Source organism: Bos grunniens, chromosome X, assembly GCF_055505025.1.
Source record: "Bos grunniens cultivar Pamir isolate PY7600 chromosome X, Bosgru_T2T1.0, whole genome shotgun sequence".
NCBI classification, from domain to species: Eukaryota; Metazoa; Chordata; class Mammalia; order Artiodactyla; family Bovidae; genus Bos; species Bos grunniens.
The window spans coordinates 37,102,412-37,128,360 of record NC_141194.1 but is presented as its reverse complement, the minus strand read 5'-3'; the positions used below and the strand labels follow the sequence as shown (position 1 = coordinate 37,128,360).

Below are 25,949 nucleotides of genomic sequence, written 5' to 3'. Positions count from 1 at the left end.
ACTTTCACTTAATCCACAAATATTTTATTACCTGCTCTTAATTAAGCATGGGGGATACAGCTATGAAATAATATGAATATCGTCTCTCTCTGCCCCTCTGAATCTTATATTCTTGGGATGTGGTGGGAAGGGAATTGACACAGGCATAATAGGACTCATTACATGAATAACTTATTAAAATTGTGATGTATGTAGTGAAGGGGAAAGAGAGGCACGTGACCTAGTCAGGCAGAGGGGCATCAGGAGAGATTTCCCTGAGCAGGTAACATTTTAGACCTGGATGATGAATGGAAATCAGGTCAATGAAGAGAAAGAGCAAGAAGATTCCATTGCAGAGGCTGTGAGAGAGACTAGAGGCTGGCACAGTTGAAAAGTAGAGAAATGCATTGTGTGGCTGAAAGGGGAGAAAGGAAGGAGGCATGGTGTGGGGGGAGCTGGAGGCAGCAATCATCTAATACAGGGCCTGGCAGGCCATGAGCAGGAATTTGGATTTTATTTGCAGGGCAATGGAAAGCCACAGAAGGTTTTAAAGGATGATCAGATTTGCAATTTTTAAACAATCATCACCGACTCAATGGACATGAGTCTGAGTAAACTCCGGGAGTTGGCGATGGACAGGGAGGCCTGGCATGCTGCCATCCATGGGGTCACAAAGAGTCGGACACGACTAAGTAACTGAGCTGAACTGAACTGGGGATAGAGAGATAGCCAATGATGTGTAAGTATAGCCTACTGGTAGAAGTTGAATTTAGGTGGTGGGTATAAGGGTATTCACTATAAAATCATTTCAACTTTCCTATATGTTTAAACATTTTAAATTAACATGCTGGGAAAATCTGGCCACCTGGGAAATTTCCAGGTGGGAAAATTTCCACAGGGAAAATCTACCCTGTGGAGGGTAGATCGAAGGAGGGCAAGAGTGGCTGCAAAAATAGCAGTTAGGAGACTTGTAACAATTACAGAGAGGGGTAATGGTCACTTATACCTAGGTGGTGGCATGGAGATGGTGAGAATTGGACAGGTTTTTGAGATCTTTAGGAGATACAATCAATACAATTTCCTGATTAATTTTGCCTCAGGGTAAGGAAGAAGCATAAATCAAAAATCACTAATTTATAAAGATATATGTACCCAATGTTCACAGCACCAGTATTTACAATAGCCAAGGTATGGATGCAACCTAGATGCCCATCAACAGAGGAATGGATAAAAACGATACGGTACATATATACAATGAAATGTTACACAACCATAGTAAAGACTGAAATAATGCCATTTGTAGCAACATGGATGCACTTGTAGGGCATTGTGCTAAATGAAATAAGTCAGACAAAGACAAATACTGTATGCTATCACTTGTATGTGGAATCTAAAAAATACAACAAACTAGTGAATATAATAAAACAGAGGGGCTTCCCTGATGGTTCAGAGGTTAAGAATCTGCCTTCCAAAGCAGGGGACACTGGTTTAATTCCTGGTCCAGAAAGATTCCACATGCTTCAGAGCAGCTAAGCCCGTGGACCACAACTACTGAGCTAGCTCTCTAGAGCCCTCGAGCCACAACTACTGAAGCTGGGGTGCCTAGAGCCCAGGCTTCATAAGAGAAGCCACAGCAACAAGAAAAACCCACACACTACAACTATATAGAGTAGCCCTTGCTCGCCATAACTGGAGAAAAGCTTATGCACAGCAACAAAGACCCAAAGCAGCCAAAAATTAAAAAACAAACACAAAAAATTCACAGTTACAGAGGACTAGTGGTTACCAGTGGGGAGAAGTGTAGGGGGAGGGGCAAGATATGTAAGTGAGTTAGTGAAGTCACTCAGTCGTGTCCGACTCTTTGTGACCCCATGGACTGCAGCCTGCCAGGCTCCTCCATCCATGGGATTTTCCAGGAAAGAATACTGGAGTGGGTTGCCATTTCCTTCTCCAAAGATATGTAAAAGGAGGCACAAATTACTAGGTATAAAATAAATAAGTTATAAGGATACAGCACATGGAATATGGTCACTATTTTATAATAAGTTTACATGGAATATAATCTATAAAAATATAAAATTACTATGTTGTACAGCTAAAACTAATATTGTAAGTCTGCTATATGGCAATGAAAAAAAAGGTCACTACCCAGTGTCTAGTTAGTATAACCTGGTGGATAATGGGACAAGGTACTGAGACAGAATGCAGTGGAGCAGAAAGACATAGGTGTAAGAAAAAGGGTGGAATAAAGAGTTCATTTTTGACTATGTTGAGAGTATGAGCAATCCTGGTGGAGATATCATATAAACCTTTGGATCAGGGCCTGGGGCTGAGAGAAAGGGTCTGGGTTGGGGATGCGAATTTGAAGTCATAAGTATATAAATGGTCATAAAACAATGAGGATACAATACATGATAATACCTGAGGATGGATAAAGTGAGGAGAAAAGAGAACAAGCATCAAAGAATCCAATGTTTAGAGGGACTTGCCTGGTGGTCCAGTGGTTAAGAATCCACCTTTCACTGCAGGGGATGCAGGTTCAACCTCTGGTAAGGGAAGTAAGATCTCACATGCCGTGGGGCAAGTAAGCCTGCTTGCCACAATTAGAGAGCCTGAATGCTCTAGAGAATAAGAGAAACCCACGCACTGCAACTAGAGAAAGCCCCTGTGCTGCAATGAAGAAGACACAGCACAGCCAAAAAAAAAAAAAAAAAAAGGAATCCAAAGTAAAGCATTTTACAATCTTTAACAGACAAGGAAAGGGAACAATTAATGAAATAGAAAAATTAGGCATGAATGATATTAGAGAAGGCCTCTGTTGATGGGCTTTTGGATGTTTTCCAATCTTTTCCAAGAAATATCCTTGTATGTACTCATTTTTAACATATTTATCAATCTCTGTAGGATAAATAACCAAAAGTAGAATTGACATGTAATATACAGATCTCATTTTGAATTTAGAAGTGTTTACTCTGGAAAAAAATTGCTTCAAAAAGCCACCAAACATAGCTTAATTAACCATATTAAATGTAGTATTCGATCAGAATGGTTAAATAAATTTAATACACCCCTATAATGTAGTACACTGTAGCCATATAAAAAGAAAGAGGCTGTCAATATATTCTGATATGGAAGAGGAAAGGGTAAGACTTGCTTTTCACAATTTTGAACTACTTTAATTTTGTGCCATTCACATGTATCATTTATATTAAAAATCTTTTTTGTGCTTCTAAATTATACTTTAAAAAAAGTAACCTAAAAGATCAACTTGCCTTTTATTTCTGAGAGCCACACCAACAGGATTCTGACGGACTTTGGCATACCTGGGCCTTACATTATGGAAACACCCTGTTAGATGTTGGATTTTATGAAATCATAATGCTCTCACAATTGCTCTAACTGTGGCAAAGGTCTGAATACATGAAATTCATGCTCATCTTGAGTTCAAGATATTTTGGAATTAATTTTGCCACTTTCATTATTGGTGAATAAATCTACTTCAGTCTGTCTACTTTAGAAATGTCTCCAGGCTTACCCTCTCACCTCCCCTAAAAATGTCATTGAGGATATACTGAGTCATGGCAAGTCTGAAGACATTTATTCTTCCAATATAGGAAGTAGTGATGATCATACAGTTTTTGTTTTCTGTTTTTAAGAAGGGCAACATAGAGATACAGGTGTGAGTTTTAAAAATTGTATCATACGCCCTAAACTACACTAGACTAATAACTTCCATTTCCTAGAACTGGATAGCGTATTTTTGAATAACAGTGAATATGGATTGTTATTCACCTTACTAAGAATAACGGTAAATATATTCTTAAAATTGTTTTCAAAATTCAAAAAGAAATTTAGAATATGGAAGAATTAGCTACCTGAAGATGATTCTAGCTTTCCTACTACTAAAATTCAGTATCCATTCTTTTAAGGATTTTTACATGAATTCAAGTGAAAAAAATGAGTTGAGAGGCTAGAATATGACTCTAGAAGAAGACTGTGTCAAGTATATTCATATACAAACATTCAGACTTGACTCCACCTCCCGCCATCTATGTGCTCTTGCCCATCATGATTAGCATAGGATCATGCCAAGTGGAAGACCACAGTCGACAGAACACTGGCTTAGGAGTTACACCCTGTATTTAAGTCCAGATACACTCACAGATTTTATATGATCTTAGGCAAGTCATCTTTGCTCTATGGGCTTCAGATTTGGACTGTGTAAAATGAGGAACAGGTCCAAGGTCCCTTTTCAGCATTAACTCCCTTTGCATCTAAGTTTGGTGGCTAAAGCCTCTGCATTTCCAAGTGACAGAGGTAGGATGGAACTATTGGCCACAATCCTTCATCTCTTCCAGCACCCTCACTCTTGCCCTGGCTTCAGTGTGAGCAGAGTATATTTCCCTGCCTCTTGATTTGGGGCTTGGCCATGTGACTTCCTTTGAGCAACAGGATACAGCAGATGTAATACAAGTAGGGGCTCAAAAATGTGCATTGCTTCTTATTCCCTTTTAGTTAATGGCTTAGAACATTTTATAAATGTTTACAACACAGCTCTCTCAATAGCTAGGTCATAATTAGGGTGACCTTACACCCCAATTTTCCCAGGTCAGTCCTGATTTACATCTGATGTCCTGGTGTAATGATTTAGGTCTCTTCACTCCCCCAAATGGGATGGTTTAGAGTATCAATTACATAGTCACCACAGGGAAAAAAAAACCTCAGTTCATCTTGAAAATTCACCCGGCTAATCCGCAAGTTAGCTACAACAACAGGACCACCCTCTTGCCCGAGCAACCATCCCCACAGTGCCTTCTTTGGATCGTGGGGATTCCTGGGGTGAGGAAAGGGTAGCCAGTATCCCTTCTTCTTACTCTGCAAGAGGCCTACGTTCCAAGTGGTTCCCTGTTCCCTTCAACCTTGAGAAAACCGAAAGCCACTCACAATTAGAAGCTAGGGGGCTCCCAATCTCAACTGTAGTTCCAAATAAACATATGCCATTTCCCCTATGAGATAAAGCCCATGAGCTATTGCACAATGTGTTTGTTAACAGGACCATGTGGTATACTTTTTATCATCCAAGTCAAAAAAGCCCTAGCCTGTGGACATAGAGAGTACATGCTTTTATAAGACAGCTGGCGAGATCCTAGCTATTCATAACACTGACATCTCTCCCCTTATGTCCCAATAGGCTCAGGTGAGAAATGGCAAGGAAGCCGACTCCAGGTCGTGAGCCTACCACTGGTAGGAAATAACAACCAGACAGTCCTGGGAGGCCTCACTTTTGAGAGCTGGTACCTTCAGAGCTTGGTCTTTCCCATGCTGGCACGGAGCATGAGTACGCCCTCTACAGGAGTACCGGGATTGTCTGCCATCTTCTGCCAGAGGCGCTGCTCTTCCCCTTGAGAGTCCATCCAATCCACGTTCTTCCCATGGCTCACACCTAAAGCGAAAGGGGAGCATTACACTTTAGAAATGAAATGTTTTCATCTTCTGGACTGATACCTATCAACCTCTGCTGACCAGAAAGACCTTCACTGGTTTGTTCTCACCATATCTAGTGAGTGATGTTAGCGTGGAATACATCCTTTGCAGGCAACATTATTCTCTTCTGCCTAGGTGATGGGGAACAGATTATGATGGCCCTGGAGGCTTGTTTCTTACTCACTTTGGTAGCTTAAATAGAAAGCTGGCTCATCTTGACTGAGTTAACATGTCAGAAGAACAGGCTGAACTGGCTCCAAGGCTCTCCCTTTTGAACGAGGCCACTTCTGTGACCTGGGAGTTGTCATTTTAGTGGCAGAGACAGCCTTAATCTATACATAAGCAGAGCATCACAGGGGTGGGGTCGTTCTCCACAGGGAAGCCAACCCTGTTGCATGCAGACTGTGGCTGGCCTAGTGTTAGGATAATGAAAGTTTGCAGGGCTGCACCTGCTCTGCTGCTAAAACTTTCCCAATTCACTCTGTTATAGCTGTGTCTTGTGGCACCAATTCTGTGTTTCTGTGACCTGTCTGAACAACATGAGACATTATTTTTTAGGGAAAAAAATGGATTTCCTTTCAATTCAACCAGTGTTGAGTAAAGGCTGCAAGCCCTGGACAGCATTGAGAAGAACATGAAGTTGGTCTGGGAAGTCCTTCGCTGTGTATTGTCATTGTCAGAAGCGTGTATCATCACGGTGGTTGTCTCCTAAGCAAATCCTGAAGTAAGGCCCAAGAAAGTAGTTGAAATTCACTCAGACTAAAGTGTAAATGATATTTTATAAGAAGTTCAAATATAAGCATTATGCATCCCAGACTTCTAGCTGAAGGATACAAAGTTACAGAATACTATTTTTAACAGTGAGCCGAACCTTGGCTAAAGGAATAGAGCATCTATAGAAATCTCGAGAGTCAGCTAAGCAGAAATTACATATACACCTATGACACATTACACTTGTAGGAACCACTCCCCTGCCCCACGTCGAGTCAGACTATCTAAGGGTACCCTCATCCCTCACCGCTTCCAGAATTCAAACGAACTCCTCCCAGAAAGATGTTGCTGGAAAAGGCCTCCTTGTCCCAGATGGTAAGTTCTAGGCAAACATGCTTTATATCCTGGGGATGCAGGCCACTGAACACGAAAGTATGATTCCACTGAGGGTTCAGACTCTTTTTTATTACCAGAGTTTTGTGCTTGGTGGCTTTGCTATCATCAGGGAGCAGGTAGCTGCAGGAGAAAACACAATCAAGTCATCAGTGAGACAGTGAAGCAGAAAAGGGCATCCTTGCATAGTCATTTCAATTTCCCATAATTCCTGGTGTGTACCTGGATGTGTGTGTTTGATTATCTTTCCCATCACCTTATATGCTTACATCTGGGTTGATATAGTGGAATGGCTTATTATCTCTTGTAAGTGGGGGCAAGAGTAGAATGCCCACACTGTCCTTTCTAATCCTATTGGTCCTTCCCTCATCTTGAAATGAAAATACCTCCTGTGGGAGACACTCTGTAATAATGTCCTGCCTCCCATCATCACTGGCTCACCTCTGTGGGGACGTGATGCCAGGAAGAACACTTCCTGCCATGCTGACAGGTTCCCACCTTAGGCACCTGTGTCTCTTGGCTTCTCCAACTAAGGACTTTGGTGCTCTGTGAGCCAACTCAGCTTACATGCAGGAAACCCTGGATTACTGGGAATTTCATGTCCCTCGGAACAACCCTCAACCACTGAGTTTTAGAAATTGGTGGATGAGGAGACTTCCCTGGCGGTCCAGGGGTTGAGACTCCCCTGCTGATATCACATGTGGCACAGATTCATTCTTCATCAGGGAACTAAAATCACACATGTTGTACAGCACAGCTAAAAAATAAATTGAAGTGAAGGAAATTGGTGGATGAGTCTCCTAGCTTTCCTGTCCCTTGAAGGGACAATCCTAAGGTATATTTCAAAGAGCTGCTTAACACTTCATTAGTGAAAATGAGCCCCATTTGACCACAGTAGGAACCTGCCTAGTAACACTTTCATCAGCTTCTCTCCCTTCCCTGTTTCATTTTCCTTACTCTTTTTTTGATCATAGTACCTGATGAATCAGGCATTTTTGGGAAGGAGACTTATGGATATGGAATTAGTACATCAAATTAACATGAACAATACCACAAATGATCTTACAATAAAGAAGACACATTATGACACTTGAGATTTCACTTCATGTACCAAACAGATGCTGCTTATCTCCCAACATTCATTCTCTCTCCTATTTGTCTCCAAAAAAAGAAAGTCCTCATTTTTTCAGCTAGGCACAAGATTGTCCAGAATAAAGACTACATTCCCTAGCCTCCCTTATAGCTCGTATAGCCAGGTGACTAAGTTCTGGCCAATGGGATACCTTACCTTTAGTGTTTATTTCCATACAAAGACTGTTGTTTAAGACACTCTTATGTTGGCTCATGGACTGAGTATTTAAGGTTATATGTTATAATATTAAATTTTATAGAAGGGACTATTCTTGCTCTCTCATGCTCTTTAAAAAAAAAATTGAGGTCCTCTTAAAATCAGCTCAATGGTTAACTGTAACTAGGAACAGAATTTACTAGAAAGTTACTGGCCTTAAAAATACATCCTTTATTTTCTCTTCTTTCATACATGTTCAACATGATAAAATAAAAACTATTTCAGAAGAATGTCAGTCATTTGTGCAAGGGCACAAGGAGTTCATGAGCAAGGAGCCATCCCCTCATCCCACCAGTGAGCAGGAAGAGGCCTGAATGGGATGGTAGGGCTGGGGAGACACATTTCAGTGGCAGGATCCACATAAAAGGAAGGAAGAGTGAGGAAGAGTCAAGGACAGATGGCCGGGAATTCAGGCACACACACTCACCAGCAGGGAAGACCCAGACATCTGGCTTCCCTTTATTATTGCCCTTACCAAAGCTAGAAGTGTAAGCATAAAGGTTTGACTCATTTCCTCATGGAGGAAATTACACTTTTCTATGGAGAAGGCAATGGCACCCCACTCCAGTACTCTTGCCTGGAAAATCCCATGGACAGAGGAGCCTGGAAGGCTGCAGTCCATGGGGTTGCTAAGAGTCGGGCACGACAGAGCGACTTCACTTTCACTTTTCACTTTCATGCATTGGAGAAAGAAATGGCAACCCACTCCAGTGTTCTTGCCTGGAGAATCCCAGGGATGGGGGAGCCTGGAGGGCTGCCATCTATGGGGTCGCACAGAGTCGACATGACTGAAGCGACTTAGCAGCAGCAAGGAGGAAGGAGGAGAGGAATGATACTGTCATCTGACAAAGAATTAACCTCACGGCAGGCATCACAGGAATTTGTTTTACCTTATGTAGCGTGTGGTACTCTGTGAGAGCAGGGTCCACATCTTATATTGGGAACTGCAAGACTTAACTGCTTGAAACATGCACATTTATGTGTTTGTCTGTATGGATGAAAAATATCCTTCTTGTCCTAGTTTTTCTGATTATAAGAGAAAAATCTCAAATAGAAATCAGGAGGGATTTGTCATTTGGGTTACCTCGAATGGGTAAGATGCCCATCAAAAGGGATGTATTCCCTCAAGAAACTGCCCTAGGTTCCACAAAGTGGGCACAAATGCCCAAGAGTCAGTCTTGGAGTTTCTCTAAGGCACTTCCCAGTGGATATCTTGAGGGACGATGCTCTGGCATCCCCACTTTTTACAATTTCCCCCAAGAGAGAAAAATCCCAAAGATCCAGTATTTTGGTTGTTGTCACATACTGCCAGCACCAAAAGATAGCAAAGCACAATACAAGAATATTACGTATAGAAAGCTAAACTTTTTCCTCCTTTGAGAAATAAATCTCACAGGAAAATTCGCCAGGCTTGAGGATGAGAGTCATGGGAAATTCTGAAATACGCTAGAATAAGCAGATCCCTCTTGTGTTGTTTGCAATGAAAGCACCAGCACTCAAGGGGAGCACTTTCCTAGCACACGTTTAGAATAAGAACAAGACAGAAGCCTCACAGCCACCCCTGTCTCCTGTTTCATCTCTCACTAAGTATCATTGAAAATGAGCTCAAACCAAATTACCCCTTCACAAAGCTATCAGAAGTGCCTCCTGATTTCACCGCAGTCAAATTCTTTGCCTCTTTGATGAACACTTCTAGGATTCCTCCAGAGATGATAGATGGATCCTTCTTTTTTCCTCGTTTAAAGGTCTTCTTTCCTGCATCAGTCATCAGACAAACAGAGAGAGATGAAGGGTGGGAAAGAGAGGGGGGAGGGAGGGGAGGGAGTGGGTGGAGAGAATGAAAGAAAAAGAGAGAAAGAGAATGAGGGAGGAAGAGAAAAGAAGGGAAGAAAAGAGAGATAGATCATAGGGTCCATTTCAAAACTGACAAAGACTACAAAGATTTATTTCATTTGGTGAGTGAATGAGCTATGTACATTACTGTATATGTTTCCATGAATTCACTTGAATGTTTTTTACCCTAATGGAATCTTTCTGGATCTATCATTCATTTGTATTTGTTGAAAAAAATAAACAAGTTAAAAAAAATACTCCCCTAAATCGTATAAAGGAATAAAACAGAAAAGACCCCAAGAGCTGCCTGGGCCACATCCCTGCTCTCCATGAGAAACAGCTACAATGAAAGCCACACACATGTGCCAAGATGCACATAGAGAAAATTCCATAACTCCTGCCTTGGATATTATAGTCAACTCCACGCCTGGCTAGCTCTAAAGGCTAAAGCCCAGGCACAATGACATTTCAGGGTGAGAGAAAACACTCCCCATACCACATTTTTATTCTGATGAAATACTCTCAACATGAATAATGACCACTGCCACCACCACCTTTATTTAACAGTACTGTAAGCACTTTACAGGAATGAACCTATTTAATAGTTGTAGTATCCCTATGAAGTGAGGAAACTGAGGTCAAGAGATAGGAAATTACTAGCAAAGGGTCACCATGACAAGGGTGATATGAACAGAAAGATAATGCATGCTGCCTGTAGGAGCTGAGGAAACAAGGGCAAGAGTGACTTAAATGTGGACTCCATCTGGAATTTTCCTTTGTATTCTGTGTTCCAGGTTAATTTCTTTCTTAAGATGCCCTGAGTAGCTGTGAATCTCATAAATCCAGACAGCAGCTTCCTACACCTCCCCTCTTAGCAGACCATCCCCCATTTCTGCCCCCTCCCCCGACCCAGAGGAAGGTTCTATATACCTTAGACCCCCAAGAAACAAATATCAACATAAAGGTTCATTTCTAATTATGAACTCGGTCCTTTTCTTGTAACAACCCTTCCCCATATATTGCATGTGTGTGCGCGCAAAATCACTTCAGTTGTGTCTCTCTGCGACCCCATGGACTATAGCCTGCTGGGCTCCTCTGTCCATGGGATTCTCCGGGCAAGAATTCTGGAGTGGGTTGCCATTTCCTTCTCCAGGGGATCTTCCTGACCCAGGGATCGAATCCATGTCTCATATGTCTCCTGCGTTGGCCGGTGGGTTCTTTACCACTAGCGCAACCTGGGAAGCCCCGCATACAGTATATACTTCTCAACTCTCCATAAAGGACAGTGATACTTAACCCTTTTCACTTGATGTGAGTTGGCCAAAAAGTTCATTACAGAAGATATTACGGAAAATGCCAAATGAACTTCTTAGCTAACCCAATAACATCGTCCACCCAATCCCTCTCCCTACTTCCACACTTCTAGAAATGGAACATCACTGATCAAAGCCAATGATTTTTCTTCCTCTACCTTGAAATTGTCCTAGTGGAGGCATCAGTTTCTCTTCTGGTGGTATGTAACGTAACATGACTGTCAGCTCTCCTTTGTACTGAAGGCTAATATCAGCAGCACATTCCACCTGGCCAAGAGGAGACAGGTAAAAAGAAAAATTCAGAATGCTTATAATTTTGGAGCCTGTGTTTGAATATACAATATTTACTAGGTGGCTTAGATGTGACAATTTATTCCACTTCAATTATGTTGGCATTACTGGTTTAAGAGCTGCCTCAGGCATGACAAAAGAAAGGCAGGAAAACTCTATGAAGGTATTTGCATATAAATCCCTTTAGTCCCAGCGGACTGTGCGACCCTATAGACTGAAGCCTGCCAGGGTCCTTTGTCCCTGGGGATTCTCCAGGCAAGAATACTGGAATGGGTTACCATGCCCTCCTCCAGGGGATCTTCCTGAACTAGGGACTGAACCTGTGTCTCTTATGTCTCCTGCATAGGCAGGTGGGTTCTTTACCACTAGCACCATCTGGGAAGCTCTTTAAACCTTAAAGTAAAAGGAATTTGAAAGGGGAGATATAACATGTTGACATTTGGTGAGTCAACAACGGACACTGAGCGCCTGTGATGCACTGAGGTCTGGACCCATCACTAAACATATATAAATAATTTGGGGGAATGAGGCAAAAATAAAGATCTCAGTGATAACAGCCCCAGAAGATACTTCTTTCTGTCTGCCCTTGATGTCACAAGGATTTCCTACTTCAGTGACCAAGAAAGGGAAAGCAGGCAGTAATGTCTGATTCAAATTGGGCTGCTAGCCACCAACTCTGAACAGCTACACTGGCAATTCACATCATTAAAATTCAACGTGGAAAAAATGGCACACTCCAACATTGCTGGTGCAACTGTAAAATGGCACAGCCTCTCTGAAAAACAGTTCGGCATTTTCTTAAAAGATTAAACAATACTTGGGCATTTATCCCAGGAAACTGAAAGAATGTGTACACTGAAAAATTCTGTACATACATATTTGCTTCATCTTTATTTGTAGTAGTACAAAACTGGAAAGAAACTGTATGTCCTTCAATAGGTAACTAGTTAAATAAACTGTGGTAAAGCCATACCACAGAGTACTACTCAGGAAGAAAAAGGAATGGCTAGTGATACCTGCAAAAAGTTGATTGAATCTCTAGAGAAGGATGCTGAGTGAAAAAAGTCAGCTTAATAGGATAACATACTATACGATTTCACTTATATAACATTCTTGAAAAGACAAAATAATAGATACGGAGAACAGATTCAGGGTTGCCAGGGGTAAGGAAAGGGGTTCTCAGGTGGCTCAGATGGTGAAGGATCTGCCTGCAATGCAGGAGATTCAGGTTCAATCCCTGGGTCAGGAAGATCTGCTGGAGAAGGGAATGGCAACCCACTCTAGTCTTCTTGCCTGGAAAATCCCATGGATGGAGGAGCCTGGTGGGCTGCAGCCCATGGGGTCGCAAAGAGTCGGACATGACTGAGTGACACAAACAGGTCTTAGGAATAGGGGTGGCAGGAGCGAGGCAGGTGTGGTTATAAAGACCACAAAGGATCTTTGTGAGGATGGACCTGTTCTGTGTCCTGGCTGTAGGGCTGAATACACAAAGCTCCAGTTCTGCAGTGCCAAGTCACTCAGTCATGTCCCACCCTTTGCAACACTATGAACTGTAGCCCGCCAGGCTCCTCTGTCCATGGGATTCTCCAGGCAAGAAGACTGGAGTGGGTTACCACGCTCTCCTCCAGGGGATCTTCCTGACCCAGGGATCAAATCTGTGTCTCTTACACCTCCTGTACTGGCAGGTGGGTTCTTTACCACTACTGCCACCTGGGAAGCCCAACACAAAGCTACACATGTGACAAAACTGCATAGAAATTAATACGCATGCACACAAATGAAAACTGAGGAAATCTGAGTAAGACAAGTGGACTATATCAAAGTTACCACCTTGGTTGTGCCACTGCATTATAGTTTTGTCAGATGTGACCACTGGGGGAAACTGGGTAAAAGGTATATAGGATCTCTCCATGTTATTTTTTACAATAGCATGTGGATCTACAATCTTCTCAAAATCCAATTTTAAATTTGAAAATTCAGTGTGAGCACATACCCAAAGCCTTTGTTCTGTAGGTCTCCCAATGAGACAACTGAACTTTAGATTTTTCATAAATAGGGTAAGAAAAGTAGATACTTCCTCAGACTTTTCTTGAGGGAACTTGACTGCTGAGCAATTCTTCAAGGGCTAAGAGCTGCTCTGCTATGAGAGAGGGCAGACTGAAAGAATTCCCAGAAACCCCCAAACCCATAAGAAAGCCCGAGGCTATTCAAACCTCAGCAAAAAAGACTGAGACTGACAAAAGGAAACCTTGCTGACTTCCCTTCATTTCAGTTCAGTCGCTCAGTCATATCTGACTCTTTGTGACCCCCATGGACTGCAGCACACCAGGACTCCCTGTCCATCACCAACTCCTGGAGTTCACTCAAACTCATGTCCATTGAGTTGATGATGCCATCCAACCATCTCATCCTCTGTCGTCCCCTTCTCCTGCCTTGTCTTTCCCAGCATCAGGCCCTTTTCCAGTGAATCAGTTCTTCACATCAGGTGGCCAAAGTACTGGAGTTTCAGCTTCAGCATCAGTCCTTCCAATGAATATTCAGGACTGGTTTCCTTTAGGATGGACTGGTTGGATCTCCTTGCTGTCCAAGGGACTCTCAAGAGTCCTCTCCAACACCACAGTTCAAAAGCATCAATTCTTCCATGCTCAACTTTCTTTATGGTCCAACTCTCACATCCATACATGACCACTGGAAAAACCAGAGCTTTGACTAGATGGACCTTTGTTGGCAAAGTAATGTCTCTGCTTTTTATATGCTGTCTAGGTTGGTCATAACTTTTCTTCCAAGGAGTAAGTGGCTTTCAATTTCATGGCTGCAATCACCATCTGCAGTGATTATGGAGCCCTCAAAAATAAAGTCTGCCACTGTTTCCACTGTTTCCCCATCTATTTGCCATGAAGTGATGGGACCGGATGCCATGATCTTAGGTTTCTGAATGTTGAGCTTTAAGCCAGCTTTTTCACTCTCCTCTTTCACTTTCATCAACAGGCTCTTTCGTTCTTCTTCGCTTTCTGCCATAAGGGTAGTGTCATCTGCATCTCTGAGGTTCTTGATATTTCTCCCGGCAATCTTGATTCCAGCTTGTGCTTCATCCAGCCCAGCATTTCTCATGATGTACTCTGCATATAACACAAATAAGCAGGGTGACAATATACAGCCTTGACGTACTCCTTTTCCTATTTGGAACCAGTCTGTTGTTCCATGTCCAGTTCTAACTGTTGTTTCTTGACCTGCATACAGATTTCTCAGGAAGCATGTCAGGTGGCCTGGTATTCTCATCTCTTGAAGAATTTTCCACAGTTTATTGTGATCCACACAGTCAAAGGCTTTGGTGTAGTCAATAAAGCAGAAATAGATGTTTTTCTGGAACTCTCTTCCTTTTTGATGACCCAGCGGATGTTGGCAATTTGATCTCTGGTTCCTCTGCCTTTTCTAAATCCAGCTTGAACATCTGGAAGTTCATGGTTCATGTACTGCTGAAGCCTGGCTTGGAGAATTTTGAGCATTACTTTACTAACATGTGAAATGAGTCCAATTATGCAGTAGTTTGAACATTCTTTGGCATTGCCTTTCTTTGGGATTGGAAGGAAAACTGACCTTTTCCAGTCCTGTGGCCACTGTTGAGTTTTCCAAATTTGCTGGCATATTGAGTGCAGCACTTTCACAGCATCATCTTTTAGGATTTGAAATAGCTCAACTTGAGTTCCATCACCTCCACTTGCTTTGTTCATAGTGTTGCTTCCTAAGGCCCACTTGACTTCGAATTCCAGGATGTCTGGCTCTAGGTGAGTGATCACACCTTCTTTTTGGTGGTGATAAACCTTATTAGTAAGGCTGGGAAAATCATTTGAAGCTTTTATTCAGCTACCTTGCCAGAGGCACAAATGAGATTAGGTGGTGAATCAGACTACCCATTTAACATTTAATCTTACTATTCTAAATCAAGTGCCTTATGTGAGGAGTTTTCTTATTGCTTTGATGGTTTCAGGAAAGTTTACTTTATGTGAAAGTCACAAATGGAAAATTACCGTGGATATTATGACAAATGAAAGAGGTCACTGGGTTTGTTTTTCTTTTTGATACTATAGCTAACGAGGGTTGAGGTATTTGCCCTTTCTCTTTGGATCTGAGTGGGCTCTATGACTGCTCTGACTAGTAGAATATGGCAGAAGTGACAATGTGCCAGTTTCTGGGCCCAGGTCTTAAGATGAACGGCTTCCATTTCTTCTCTTGAAATGAATATTCTTGGGATTCTCCCTCTGGGAATCCATGCTGTGAGGTCCACATCACATGGAGAAGCCACACATAGGTGCTCTAGTTGGTGGGCTTAGATGAGTTCTTAGCTGGCAGCCAACATCAAGTGTGAGACATCCAACTGGACCAACCAGCCCAGTCAAGCCCTCAGATGACTTCAGGGTGTTTTTGGGTGTACACTTGCAAGGAAGTTCCAGGGCAATGTCCTCTCCTGACATACTACCATTTTCCACTATTCAGTGAACTTTTGCTCAGAAAAAGGTTGCAGAATTCAATTCAATTCATTCCATTCTACCAACACATATGGAAGGTCTCCTTGTATTGGATTGGACAAAAAGTTCGTTCAGGTTTTCCTGTACAATGGTATGGGAAAACCTGAACAAATTTTTTGGCCCACCCAACAGTAATGATTCTTAAGGCATTTTGCTAAGTGCTATGGGGACACAGAGAGATCCTGCTTTCCATGAGTTTTCACTCTATCTAGAAGGAATATACTCCATAGCAACTCTATCCATCTGCTCTTATTTAACTGATTTGTCACATGAATGCTCTCTATTCCCACTGAAGAGCAGGATGCTCTATACAAAGACCATGTATGCCTGCTCCCATCAGTTGAGTCAGCTGCATTCGTCCCCAGAGCTCTTTATGCCAGGCATATTTGTGGCTCTAATTATATAACTGAATGGCACAAACTGAAGAGTCCCAAAAGACAGCTGCTACTATAAAAAATGAGGTTGACCAACTTATAAGAACTAAAGATGTGAAAATAAATTCGCTATTGGATTCTATTTGGGCTTGAAGCTGTAAAAGATTAGAGGAAAGATCATGAATATTCAGAAAGATTTTGCATTTGGTTGACTTTGCAAGTATTCTGAAACTTTTGTTTCACTCTAGAGAAACTCAAACAAGAAATTGTTGATTAGGATACATTAGGGGCAGAATGTATTCCAGGAGGATATGATAGAGTTTCAACTACTGAAACTATACTCAAAAAAAAAAAAAAAAAGTGCCCCTGTATTAGAAAACTTGAAAATGAATACACATTTAAGTTAAAATAAGTGATTAATAAATGCATTGGAAATTCCATAAGGAATGCAATTGGAAAACATTGTATGTGTTTGACTTCTGTGACTTTGTCCATGAACTGACCTATAATTATTGGTCCTGATTTCTTGAAGAAGGTTTCTACCATAGAGCAAGCTCGGTGTCACACAAACCATTACAGTTGCTCCAAATACAAGTACAGTGCATTCCCTACTGAATGAGTTAAGTTCCAAGAGAGTGCATTTGTAAATCCAATTTGTTCATAAGTCCAACAAAGTTAGCCTAGGTACCCAACTTTATATATAATGCCAGAGACTTGAATTAACTTGCGTGATTGGACGTGCGAATGCACTTTCGCATCTTCAAAAGCTCACAACTCGAAGGTTCGCATGTAGGGGACCTACTAAAGAAACTACTCTGGGGGACTTCCCTGGTGGTCCAGTGGTTAAGAATTCACCTTCCAATGCAGGGGAGGCAGCTTCGATTCCTGAACAGAGAAGTAAGATCCCACATGCCTCAAGCAACTAAGTCCTTAGGCTTCAACTAGAGAAGCCAGTTCACTGCAAGTACTGAGCCTGCTCGCTCTAGAACCTGAGCTCCACAAGAGAAGCCCACAGGCCGCAACTTAGAAGCGCCCATGCTGCACTAAAGATCCAGTGCAGCCAAAAAATACAAACTACTGTGGGAAGAGAGAGTAATCCAGACTGGGATAACAAGGGGGCCCTTGTCTGGTTCTTATAGGATGGCAGACATGATGACATATGAAGATGGGGGGTGGGGGAAGATTAGCCTGGGTTAAGGACAGAGGCACCTGGCTGGCCACGGTCCATAGGGTTACCAAGAGTTGGGCAGGACTGAAGTGACTTAACATATAAGCAACAAAGTAGGATGAGTGGAATTCAGTGGGGATTGTGTAGAATGTGAGCACTGGTTGGGAGGTGTGCTCAGATGTGTGTGTACAGGGAGGAAGCAGCAAGGAAGATGAAAACAAGGTTTCTACTCTGGGGTCTTCAGGAGACCTGAAGACACAAATTTCTATTATAGTGTTTTATTAGGATGGGCAGTAGGGTAGCTGGACAGTGAAGGGAAGAGAGGCTCGCCAAGGTTACAAGGTCAGGTCAAGTTCAGGGAGAGTAACCCTTGCTCAGTTCCACAGGGGAGCTTCAAAGACAAGACAGATCACACCTTGGAGTGCTCCTGATCAAAGCAAAGATGCTAGGGTGTTTATACTCCTTCACTCATCAGTTACTGACCAAGGGCTTTGCCCTGAACTCCCACAAGACTGAAATTCCCAGGCTATTCTGGCTTTGGACATCCACATTCCAAGCCCACTCCAGCAGCCTGAGGATGCCTATCCTACGAAGATTGGCAGATACTGGCTGGCAGGAGGGACAGCTGAGGGGAGCCATGTATGAATGAAAATGGGGATACAGGTAAAGCACTGACTCCTCTGCTCCAGAAAACTGGGCTATACCAACTGAGCGCTGAGGGCCAGGGTAAGGGTTAGAATTTACTCAAACAATATCCAGAGTCAATAGGGAAACAGTGAAGGAATCTGACTCAGCGGGGGTGGGGAATAATCTGATAATGCCCATTATCTTTTGCTTTTTGAAGAGACAGGGATCTACTGCCAATCAGAGTAGGAAGCAGAGTTCCCAGCACACTTACAGGGCTAAGGTGGGGTCATCTATCATGGACACAAGTCTGTCCAAAATACCACATAAAAAGAGCCCTTTAGCTAGGCAATGACTCTACAGGACGTCCTGTACATTGACTCTGCCTGAAGGTGGGACAGAGAAGGCTTCCTTTGAAAACCACTTAAGCTTGCTGTTGACATTCAAAGGTCCTTTTTATAATAGCACCTTCTGGGAATACATGAAAGGCAATTTACACTGACAAGCTCTTCTTGTTTTTCAGTAAGATAATGAATTACAGCTAATAAACAATCCCACATCACGCTGTAAAATGGGAGTTATACTGTGAAACTACTTTACAGTAAGTACACCTGGCATCTTGAGTTCTTTCTTTGTCTGCACCAGCCTCCTGATGGGTGGGAAGACATAGTAAAATCAAAGGTAGGTGTCCAGGGACTTTTCACCAACAGATAGTCGATAAGCAATAAGGCACTCTGTCTTTCCAATCTTCCCACTGCCAAAGGATGTCTGTCTTTCTGAATGTTTAAGGAATATTATTTCTGATCCTCTGTTACCAAGGAAATTGGTCCCTGTAGCTCACCCTTCAGCTCCTCAGCTGGATAATCTATGAGAAACATCAAGTGTCCAGGGTGGCTCATGCTAGAGCTATAGTTGATGAAGTGGCTACTGCATTGAAATGACTGAGGAGGGAGATGGAGAATCAAGTTTGGAAGGCATGGTACCTAAGCAAGTCTGAATAACCTGCAGCCTTTCCTCTATACATGTCAGAGAAAGCTTGGCAGGAAAAGATGACGTGGATTAGACACTAATTTAGACTGTGTTCCTAGAAGATGGTAAAGAATCCACCTGACACTGCAGGAGACGTGGATTCAATCTCTGGATCAGGAAGATCCCCTGGAGAAGGGAATGGCTACCCACTCCAGTATTCTTGCCTGGAGAATCCTACAGAGGAGCCCGGTGGGTACAGTCCATGGGTTCACAAAGAGTCAGACGTGACTGAGCGACTAACAGCTGGCTATTCAACTTCTTGCCAGAAACCAATGCTGAGATGAGGATTCTTTTGCAAGTGACCTATTAAGGAAAGGCTCCCAGGCCAGGCCAGGGAAAGGGCTGGGGAGATAGGTTGGGGAAGAGGAGGAAGCCAGGCGAGGGCTTCTGATCCAGCAGGAGAGCTCTGGAGGGTAAATAACACCTCAGAGCTCTTCCCTCTCTCAGTAATGGAACTGAGCTTTCAGACTCCACCATCTATCAGTTATTGGTGAAGACTTGACTTGCGGCAGGAGGGACAGAAGCTCCTAGGAATTTCTGACTCTCTGCCTACATGGGAAAAATCTACAATAGCCTGAGGACAGTCTTCTAAAAACAGTCAGGTAGAGGCAGTTGGAGGCAAAATTCACAACAGACATGGTTAAAGGAATCCAAGGGGTTCTGGCAGAGGACAACAGGAGTTCCACTAACATTAAACACCATCAGAATGTTTCTATCTCAAGCAGCCTCAGAGAGATGCTTCTCACTTGTAATAAAAAAAAAATCAAACCACTCAATGTCAATGTGAAGGTGATTACCATGGAAAGCTGCTGGTCCCTAAGCCAAATCAATGCCTGAGAGAATACTGATATCATCTCAGAGCAAATCCTCCAACCATTTCCAAGAAACTGACTGGAAACCCTCCAAGCAGGTTTCCAAAACAGCTCCTCTGTGCTCTTCTGTTACATTTCTGACGGACAAGCTAATTTCACGGACTTAGATGCATGTTACTTGTCCTTCATCAGTGTCACACACCACATGATGTACTGGACATTTTCTATGATTCTTTGATACTCACTCATTATACACAAAAGGAAGCAAGTGCCAGAAGATTTAAATCAACTTAATTGCTATCCTTTATGGTGAGGCTTTTCATTCAAATCACAGAACTTTAATGCTGTAGTGACCAAATATTTCTCATATTTATTAATAATGTCAGAGAAATGTTACGCTATTGTGGACTTATTTGTTGTTAACATTGTACTTCCTCTCTCTACCATATTTATGTGAGTCACAGGAGTGAGGTTGTTTTCTGTTTGAGGATCCCTATTTCCTTGTCAATTTTACCCAGAGCCAAAGTAAACCTCCTAAAGGTTGTCCATGAGTTACTTATACCAAATTTTTGAGGTCAACACTTATAAAATCCACCAGAAAGTTACATTTAACTTCTGAGTCTCAAGCTCCTCATATAAAATGGGGATAACAATGCTTAGCGGTGGTTGTAACCATGAGATGTGAATGATGCTACTACTCATGATGATGAACAAACACTATTATTGATGATCAATGTTTGTTTTTGCTGTCTAGCACCCACTCACCATTTTTGTTTTTTAGTATTCCTGTACCTGGATTTATTTGGGGGTGATACCACCTTCAGGACCAGTTTTATGTTCTGATGGTCTTAAGCCCCTCAATGTATCTCTCCTCTCTGGCTGCAGTGATTGGCTAAGGATGGGCAAATAATGTAATGAGAATTAGGAACCAGGTCCAGGATGTTGGCTTGACTATTGGAGGAGGAACTCTTTCCTGTCCTGGACAGTGTGAGGCAAGGATGAGAGGTTTGCAGCTGTTGTGGTGTTCAAGAGAAGCAGACCTGGGATTAGTGAGGGGAGGCCCACAATGCATGAAGTCTGCAAGTGAAGCCAATACAGAGAAGAGAGATCAGGCCTTGCTAAGATCTGAGCATCTGGATCAAGCCATGCTTGATCATCTCTGGTCAATAATTTCCTTTCATTTTTTGAGTAGTGTGAGCTGGGGTTTCTGTCAATTGCAATATAAGGATTCCAATGTAACAAACACTGCATAGCATTTATCCAGAAGCTTGCAACGTGCCTGACACTGCAAATATCACAAGGCAGGCTTCTTCAAGCCTCACAGCATCCCTAAAACTGATGTCCAATTCTTACATCACCAATGAGAACACCAAGGCCTGGGAAGTTAAGTAACTTCCCCAAGGTTACACAGAGAGTCGTGAAGCCAGGATTGAACCCAGGAAGTCTGATCTGAGTCCACTATCTTAACCATCATGTTCTTTTTTCCCTTTTCTATATAAAGAACAATCTTTCGTTACATAAGTGGGACCTTTATCCCATCTCACTTTTGACTTCAAAAATTACTGTAGACATGCCAACTGCATAGAGTGAATCCCAGGCACTGTTGGTTTAGTTTAGAACATACTATCGTAGCATTTAATTTCTAGTACCAGCCTTGAAAAAAAATTTTTTTGACCTAATAGGATCATATAATGTATTCTTTTGTTTATCCATGGTGACTACTGAATACTGACTATATTTTTAGCAGGTCAAATTAATAAGAAATATGATTATGCAAGATTATGGCTTGCATTTTACAGACAGTCTATATCAAAGAAGGGTTTCCAAAAGAGTGTATTTACATTTATTATATCATTCCAAAATAAGCTGCACTAATCTTTTCAGATTATCACTTGACAACTAGAGGTCTTCAGATTCTTTAGGCCTCTGACATCAGTTTTGCTCATTCCTTGTGTAAGTGTTTGACTTATCTGGAAGCATTTCCTACCTTGGGTTGAAGCACAAACCACTCATCACTTGGATTTTCAAAGTTCCATGAGTCAAAAGGAATCTCCACCTCCCCCAGGAAGCTATTCCGTCCAAATCGATCATAATGCCAGACTGAGAGCTGCAGAGTTCTCGTTTCCAGCTGGGCATGGCTGATGGTGTACTGCAAAACCAGATTTACAACATCACACTCCATATCCATTTCTAGGACAGGGTGAAATTTACTTCCACCGGCTTCCAGATCATATGCAGTAGTAATACAAACAAAACAAACCCAAGAGAAAAACACTTCATTTTTCTTCATTTCTGCTACAAGTCAGGTTCTATTCCATAAACTCATTTGCATGAGATCTAGCACTGAAAGATCTATTGACAGGCTTTTCATGGGGGTTTGATAAACTTCAGATATTATATAAAAAGTGCGAGGTGATGAAGCTTGTCCCCTTTTCAGCTTTACTTGCTTTTTACTTGCCTGATTATTTTGTCAACAACTACTTTGTAAGTGCAAGGTTTAATGTATCAAGTCTTTAATTTCTCTGTCTTATTTATAACAATAAGACCCAAATCCAGGAAAGTTTGACAGTGAGAAACTTGCAAATGTCGAACTTCATAAAGTCCAGCCTAAGTGCAGGGGTGAAATCGATATATACATAGATTGAGCAGAAAGAAAATATTGCTGGCATGGTTTTCCCTTTTCCAGCAGAACATTATCCAGGGCCACATACACACACCCCCTCAAAATCTCCTGATTGTCCTCCGCAAATACCACTTCAGACACACTTCAGACTGACTGATTCCTCATCTTGGATTCGCATCATCCTTCCTGTTTCTGGAATGATTCACCTTGGCCCTGCTTCCCAGATCTGCCACGTCATTCTTATCTGTTCTGCTTCGGCTCATCTTTGCTATCCTGTCATGGCTGCTGGATTCACCCTCTGCATATATTCATTCCTTTTCATTTTGATCTGTCTTGATACTGGCTCCTGCTTTCACATATGACCCTGCTGACATATGCCCCCACTCGCCAACTTCCTTCTGTGGTGGACTCCATGACTCCATTATTCTGGCTTCAAGATCCATAATTTACCCTGTGACTGGCAGTAACTTCAACATCCCCGTCCCCTTGGAAATTTCTCACCAGGCCAACTGTGTCCAGGGTGAGGGAAGAGGTTACATGGAGGCCCATGAGAAAAAGTAATGTCTCTAGAATTGGGGCCTGGGTTATATCTTACCTAGGCCACTGTCTCTGAGATTTTTCAAATCTAGCCCTGCATCTCCACTGTTGATTAACCACATGGATAAATTCAGCCAAATTCTGAAACCCTAACAAGAAACAGCACATTTTAATGCTGCGTTAGCAGAACAATGAGTATGTATAGAGTGACCTGTTAAGTTAGGGCCAAAACTTTGACAAACTTCTTTAACAGGGAACTAGAAAAAAAATTGTTTTCCCAAGGGTGAAACATACTTTTGGACAAGAGGTATTAATACCAACTCAGATGTAATTTTCCTGGATCACCTCTACTTCCAGTGCAATCTTCAGAGCAGCAGAGAAATAGACTAAGAGTGGTTTACACCGCTTTCTTTTCCAGACACAGAGAGCCAACTGACTCACATTCTGCTTTTCTAAAATACATATAAGCCTTGACATGCAAACCCTTTACAGTTACATCTAAACCAATGAGGTAAATCGAGTCATTAAAGTTACCGTGAAAGAGTATTGATTTACCTTTAGGGTTTCATTGAATTCTGGATTGGTGCCTGTTCTTATTTTGGTCTTGCGCTTGTTATTTCTGGACTTGTCAGGAAGAAGATATGACTTGACATAACTGTATATGATTTAAAAAAAAATGAAAGTAATCCTTGGGAAACATCTACTTTGAGAGAAATGTTCAGGGACTTCAGTGAATAAAAAGGGTAAAAGAAACAGGCTAGTGAGTATAAGAGACAGAACCAAAGAGAACGTGGTTTACATACCAGGACATTTTGAAATATAACTCTGGCCCTTCAATAAGAGAGAAGTTGTAAATTCTTGTGGTAAAAAGAGTGGGTTCCAGAGTCAAGCCAGCTGGGTTTGAATTACTCCAGGTGTCAATGGTTTGGGGGAACTCAAGAGCTTACTTAATCTCTCTGTATCCCAGTTTCATCATCTGCAAACCTGGGATGATGACTTAGGGGATGATAAGGATCAAATGAGCTGACATATACAAGGAGCTAATATATTATACTACTGAATAAGTATAATCTATTATTATGAACAATGCTCTTGATCATAGAGGTAATTTTCCTCTCCACTCAGATGTCTGGACTTCTGATGAGTGGAGTCAATGAGTGAATAAAGAAAAATAGTGAAAAAGAGGAAATTAAAATTAACAACCTGAAGTCACAATAGCAATTCTCCCCAATACCTGGCCTTGAGCAGTCCCAGGATCAGGGCATCATGGCAGACTCAGAAATGCACAAGATGTACAAGACTGAAATGTAAAAAGATGCTACCAGAGTCCTGAAGTCCACCTACTGTGGCTTTAAATGATCCCTTTGAGACTGATGATACCAATCCTGAAGCTCTCTGATATTTAGCTAAGGAGGTAACCGGACCAATCTATTTGTCTACTCATTTGTCTGTTTTGGAAACAGATTTGCTGAGCTGTGTATTAAACCTAGGTTATCTATTATGTAGAAAAAGGGTAAACAGCAGGTCTGAGACTGCTCTCATTCGAATTATCTGTTTATAAGTTTGGCTCTTGGCTGGCATGCAGAACCTGGGTTTTAGGAGGATTTTCATCACTCCAGGAGCAGAAATAAGTGGCTCACTGTGCCAAAAATATTTGTGGAAATAGTATAGCTCCTGCTGAACATCTGCTTTCATGTAGGAGACTGAGATTTTGGTATGTGACCAGCTGAGTCTCTCAATGAGCTTCCCTGGTAGACAACACTCCCCATGTGTTTTCACCACTTGTGGCTGGAGGACTTAAGCACATCCTGTGTGACTCCACTGGGAGAGGTCCTCGGAAGCTTAAGCCTTGATTCTCTTGAACTTTGCCACATATGCCTTTTCCCTGTACTGATTATGACTGTGTGTGGAGACCTGTGAGTCCTCAGAGTGACTCACCAAACTGGCAGTTGTCCTGGGAAGCCCTGGGTCTTACCTTCCTATGGTCTCACCTGCCCTCCCAGGCTGATCCTGAAAATCCCAAGAGCCTCATAATTGCCCTTTCAGGTTGTTCAATTAGGCAAACAGCTTGGTAATTTTTTCTGGAGGGTTTCCCAGAACAAAAATTAACAGGATACTCTCATACAGCCTGGGGTGTGCCAACGTGTCAGCCTTGTATGACAAAGAAGCTGCCTCTGTGTGAACTACAAATCTGTGAGTCCTGAATCATGCTGAGTAATAGCTACTTTAAAATCTTACAGTTCCCTGGTGGTCTAGTGGTGAGGATTTGCTACTTTCAATGCCATGGCCTGGCTTCAATCCCTGGCCAGGGAAATGAGATCCCACAAGCTATAATGCGCAGCCAAAAAAAAATTTTTTTTTTAAATAAAATAAAACTCAGGTAACTACAAATGCGACCATTATATATGCATGTCAGAGAATATTTAGAAGTGTGGCAGAGGAAGAAAGTGATGATCAACCTTCTGATTCTAGATGAATGCTACAAGGCTTCTGAAAAAGAAACACACAAGCTGACAAATACATGTAATTCACATGGGCAGTGACTGAAACAGTCTGGGAAACATGCTATGTGCTTACGCATCTGTCCTCTGTTTCTTTTCATCTCCTATGGCCAGATTTCTGCAGTTCTTGACAAAAATGTAGAGCCCGCCAGTTTCATAGCTGTAGCTGATGTGCAAAAGAATTTCCCCGCTGACCTTCACGTTGCCATAGTCTCCTGTCTCACTGTAAACACTCATCATGCTGTTCAGGCTGGTCTGGAATCAACAAGATGAAAAGAGGCATCCGGGTTTATGCTAGTGATCTCGCCACAGAAGCTATCTCCCACCACTTAATTACAATTCCCGTTGTTTATAACGAGCAGGGAAGCTTACGGTGAAGGAAGAAAGCAAAAGATGGCTTGTT

At 42.2% G+C, this 25,949-nt stretch overlaps 1 protein-coding gene across 14 annotated transcripts in view; it reads right to left on the bottom strand.

Moving 5' to 3' along the window:
• SYTL5 (synaptotagmin like 5) overlaps positions 1 to 25,949 on the bottom strand; it is a 291,370-nt gene that overhangs the window by 29,465 nt on the left and 235,956 nt on the right. For all 14 annotated transcript variants that reach the window (XM_086387667.1, XM_086387662.1, XM_086387666.1 and 11 more), the window contains 7 exons: positions 25,623 to 25,801; positions 23,601 to 23,700; positions 21,873 to 22,034; positions 11,220 to 11,328; positions 9,535 to 9,670; positions 6,482 to 6,690; positions 5,278 to 5,422 (listed from right to left, as the gene is read on the bottom strand). In XM_086387667.1, the coding sequence (XP_086243793.1) occupies positions 5,280 to 5,422; positions 6,482 to 6,690; positions 9,535 to 9,670; positions 11,220 to 11,328; positions 21,873 to 22,034; positions 23,601 to 23,700; positions 25,623 to 25,801 (1,038 nt within the window). In that variant the 3' untranslated portion in view covers positions 5,278 to 5,279. The remainder of the gene's footprint in view (positions 1 to 5,277; positions 5,423 to 6,481; positions 6,691 to 9,534; positions 9,671 to 11,219; positions 11,329 to 21,872; positions 22,035 to 23,600; positions 23,701 to 25,622; positions 25,802 to 25,949) is intronic.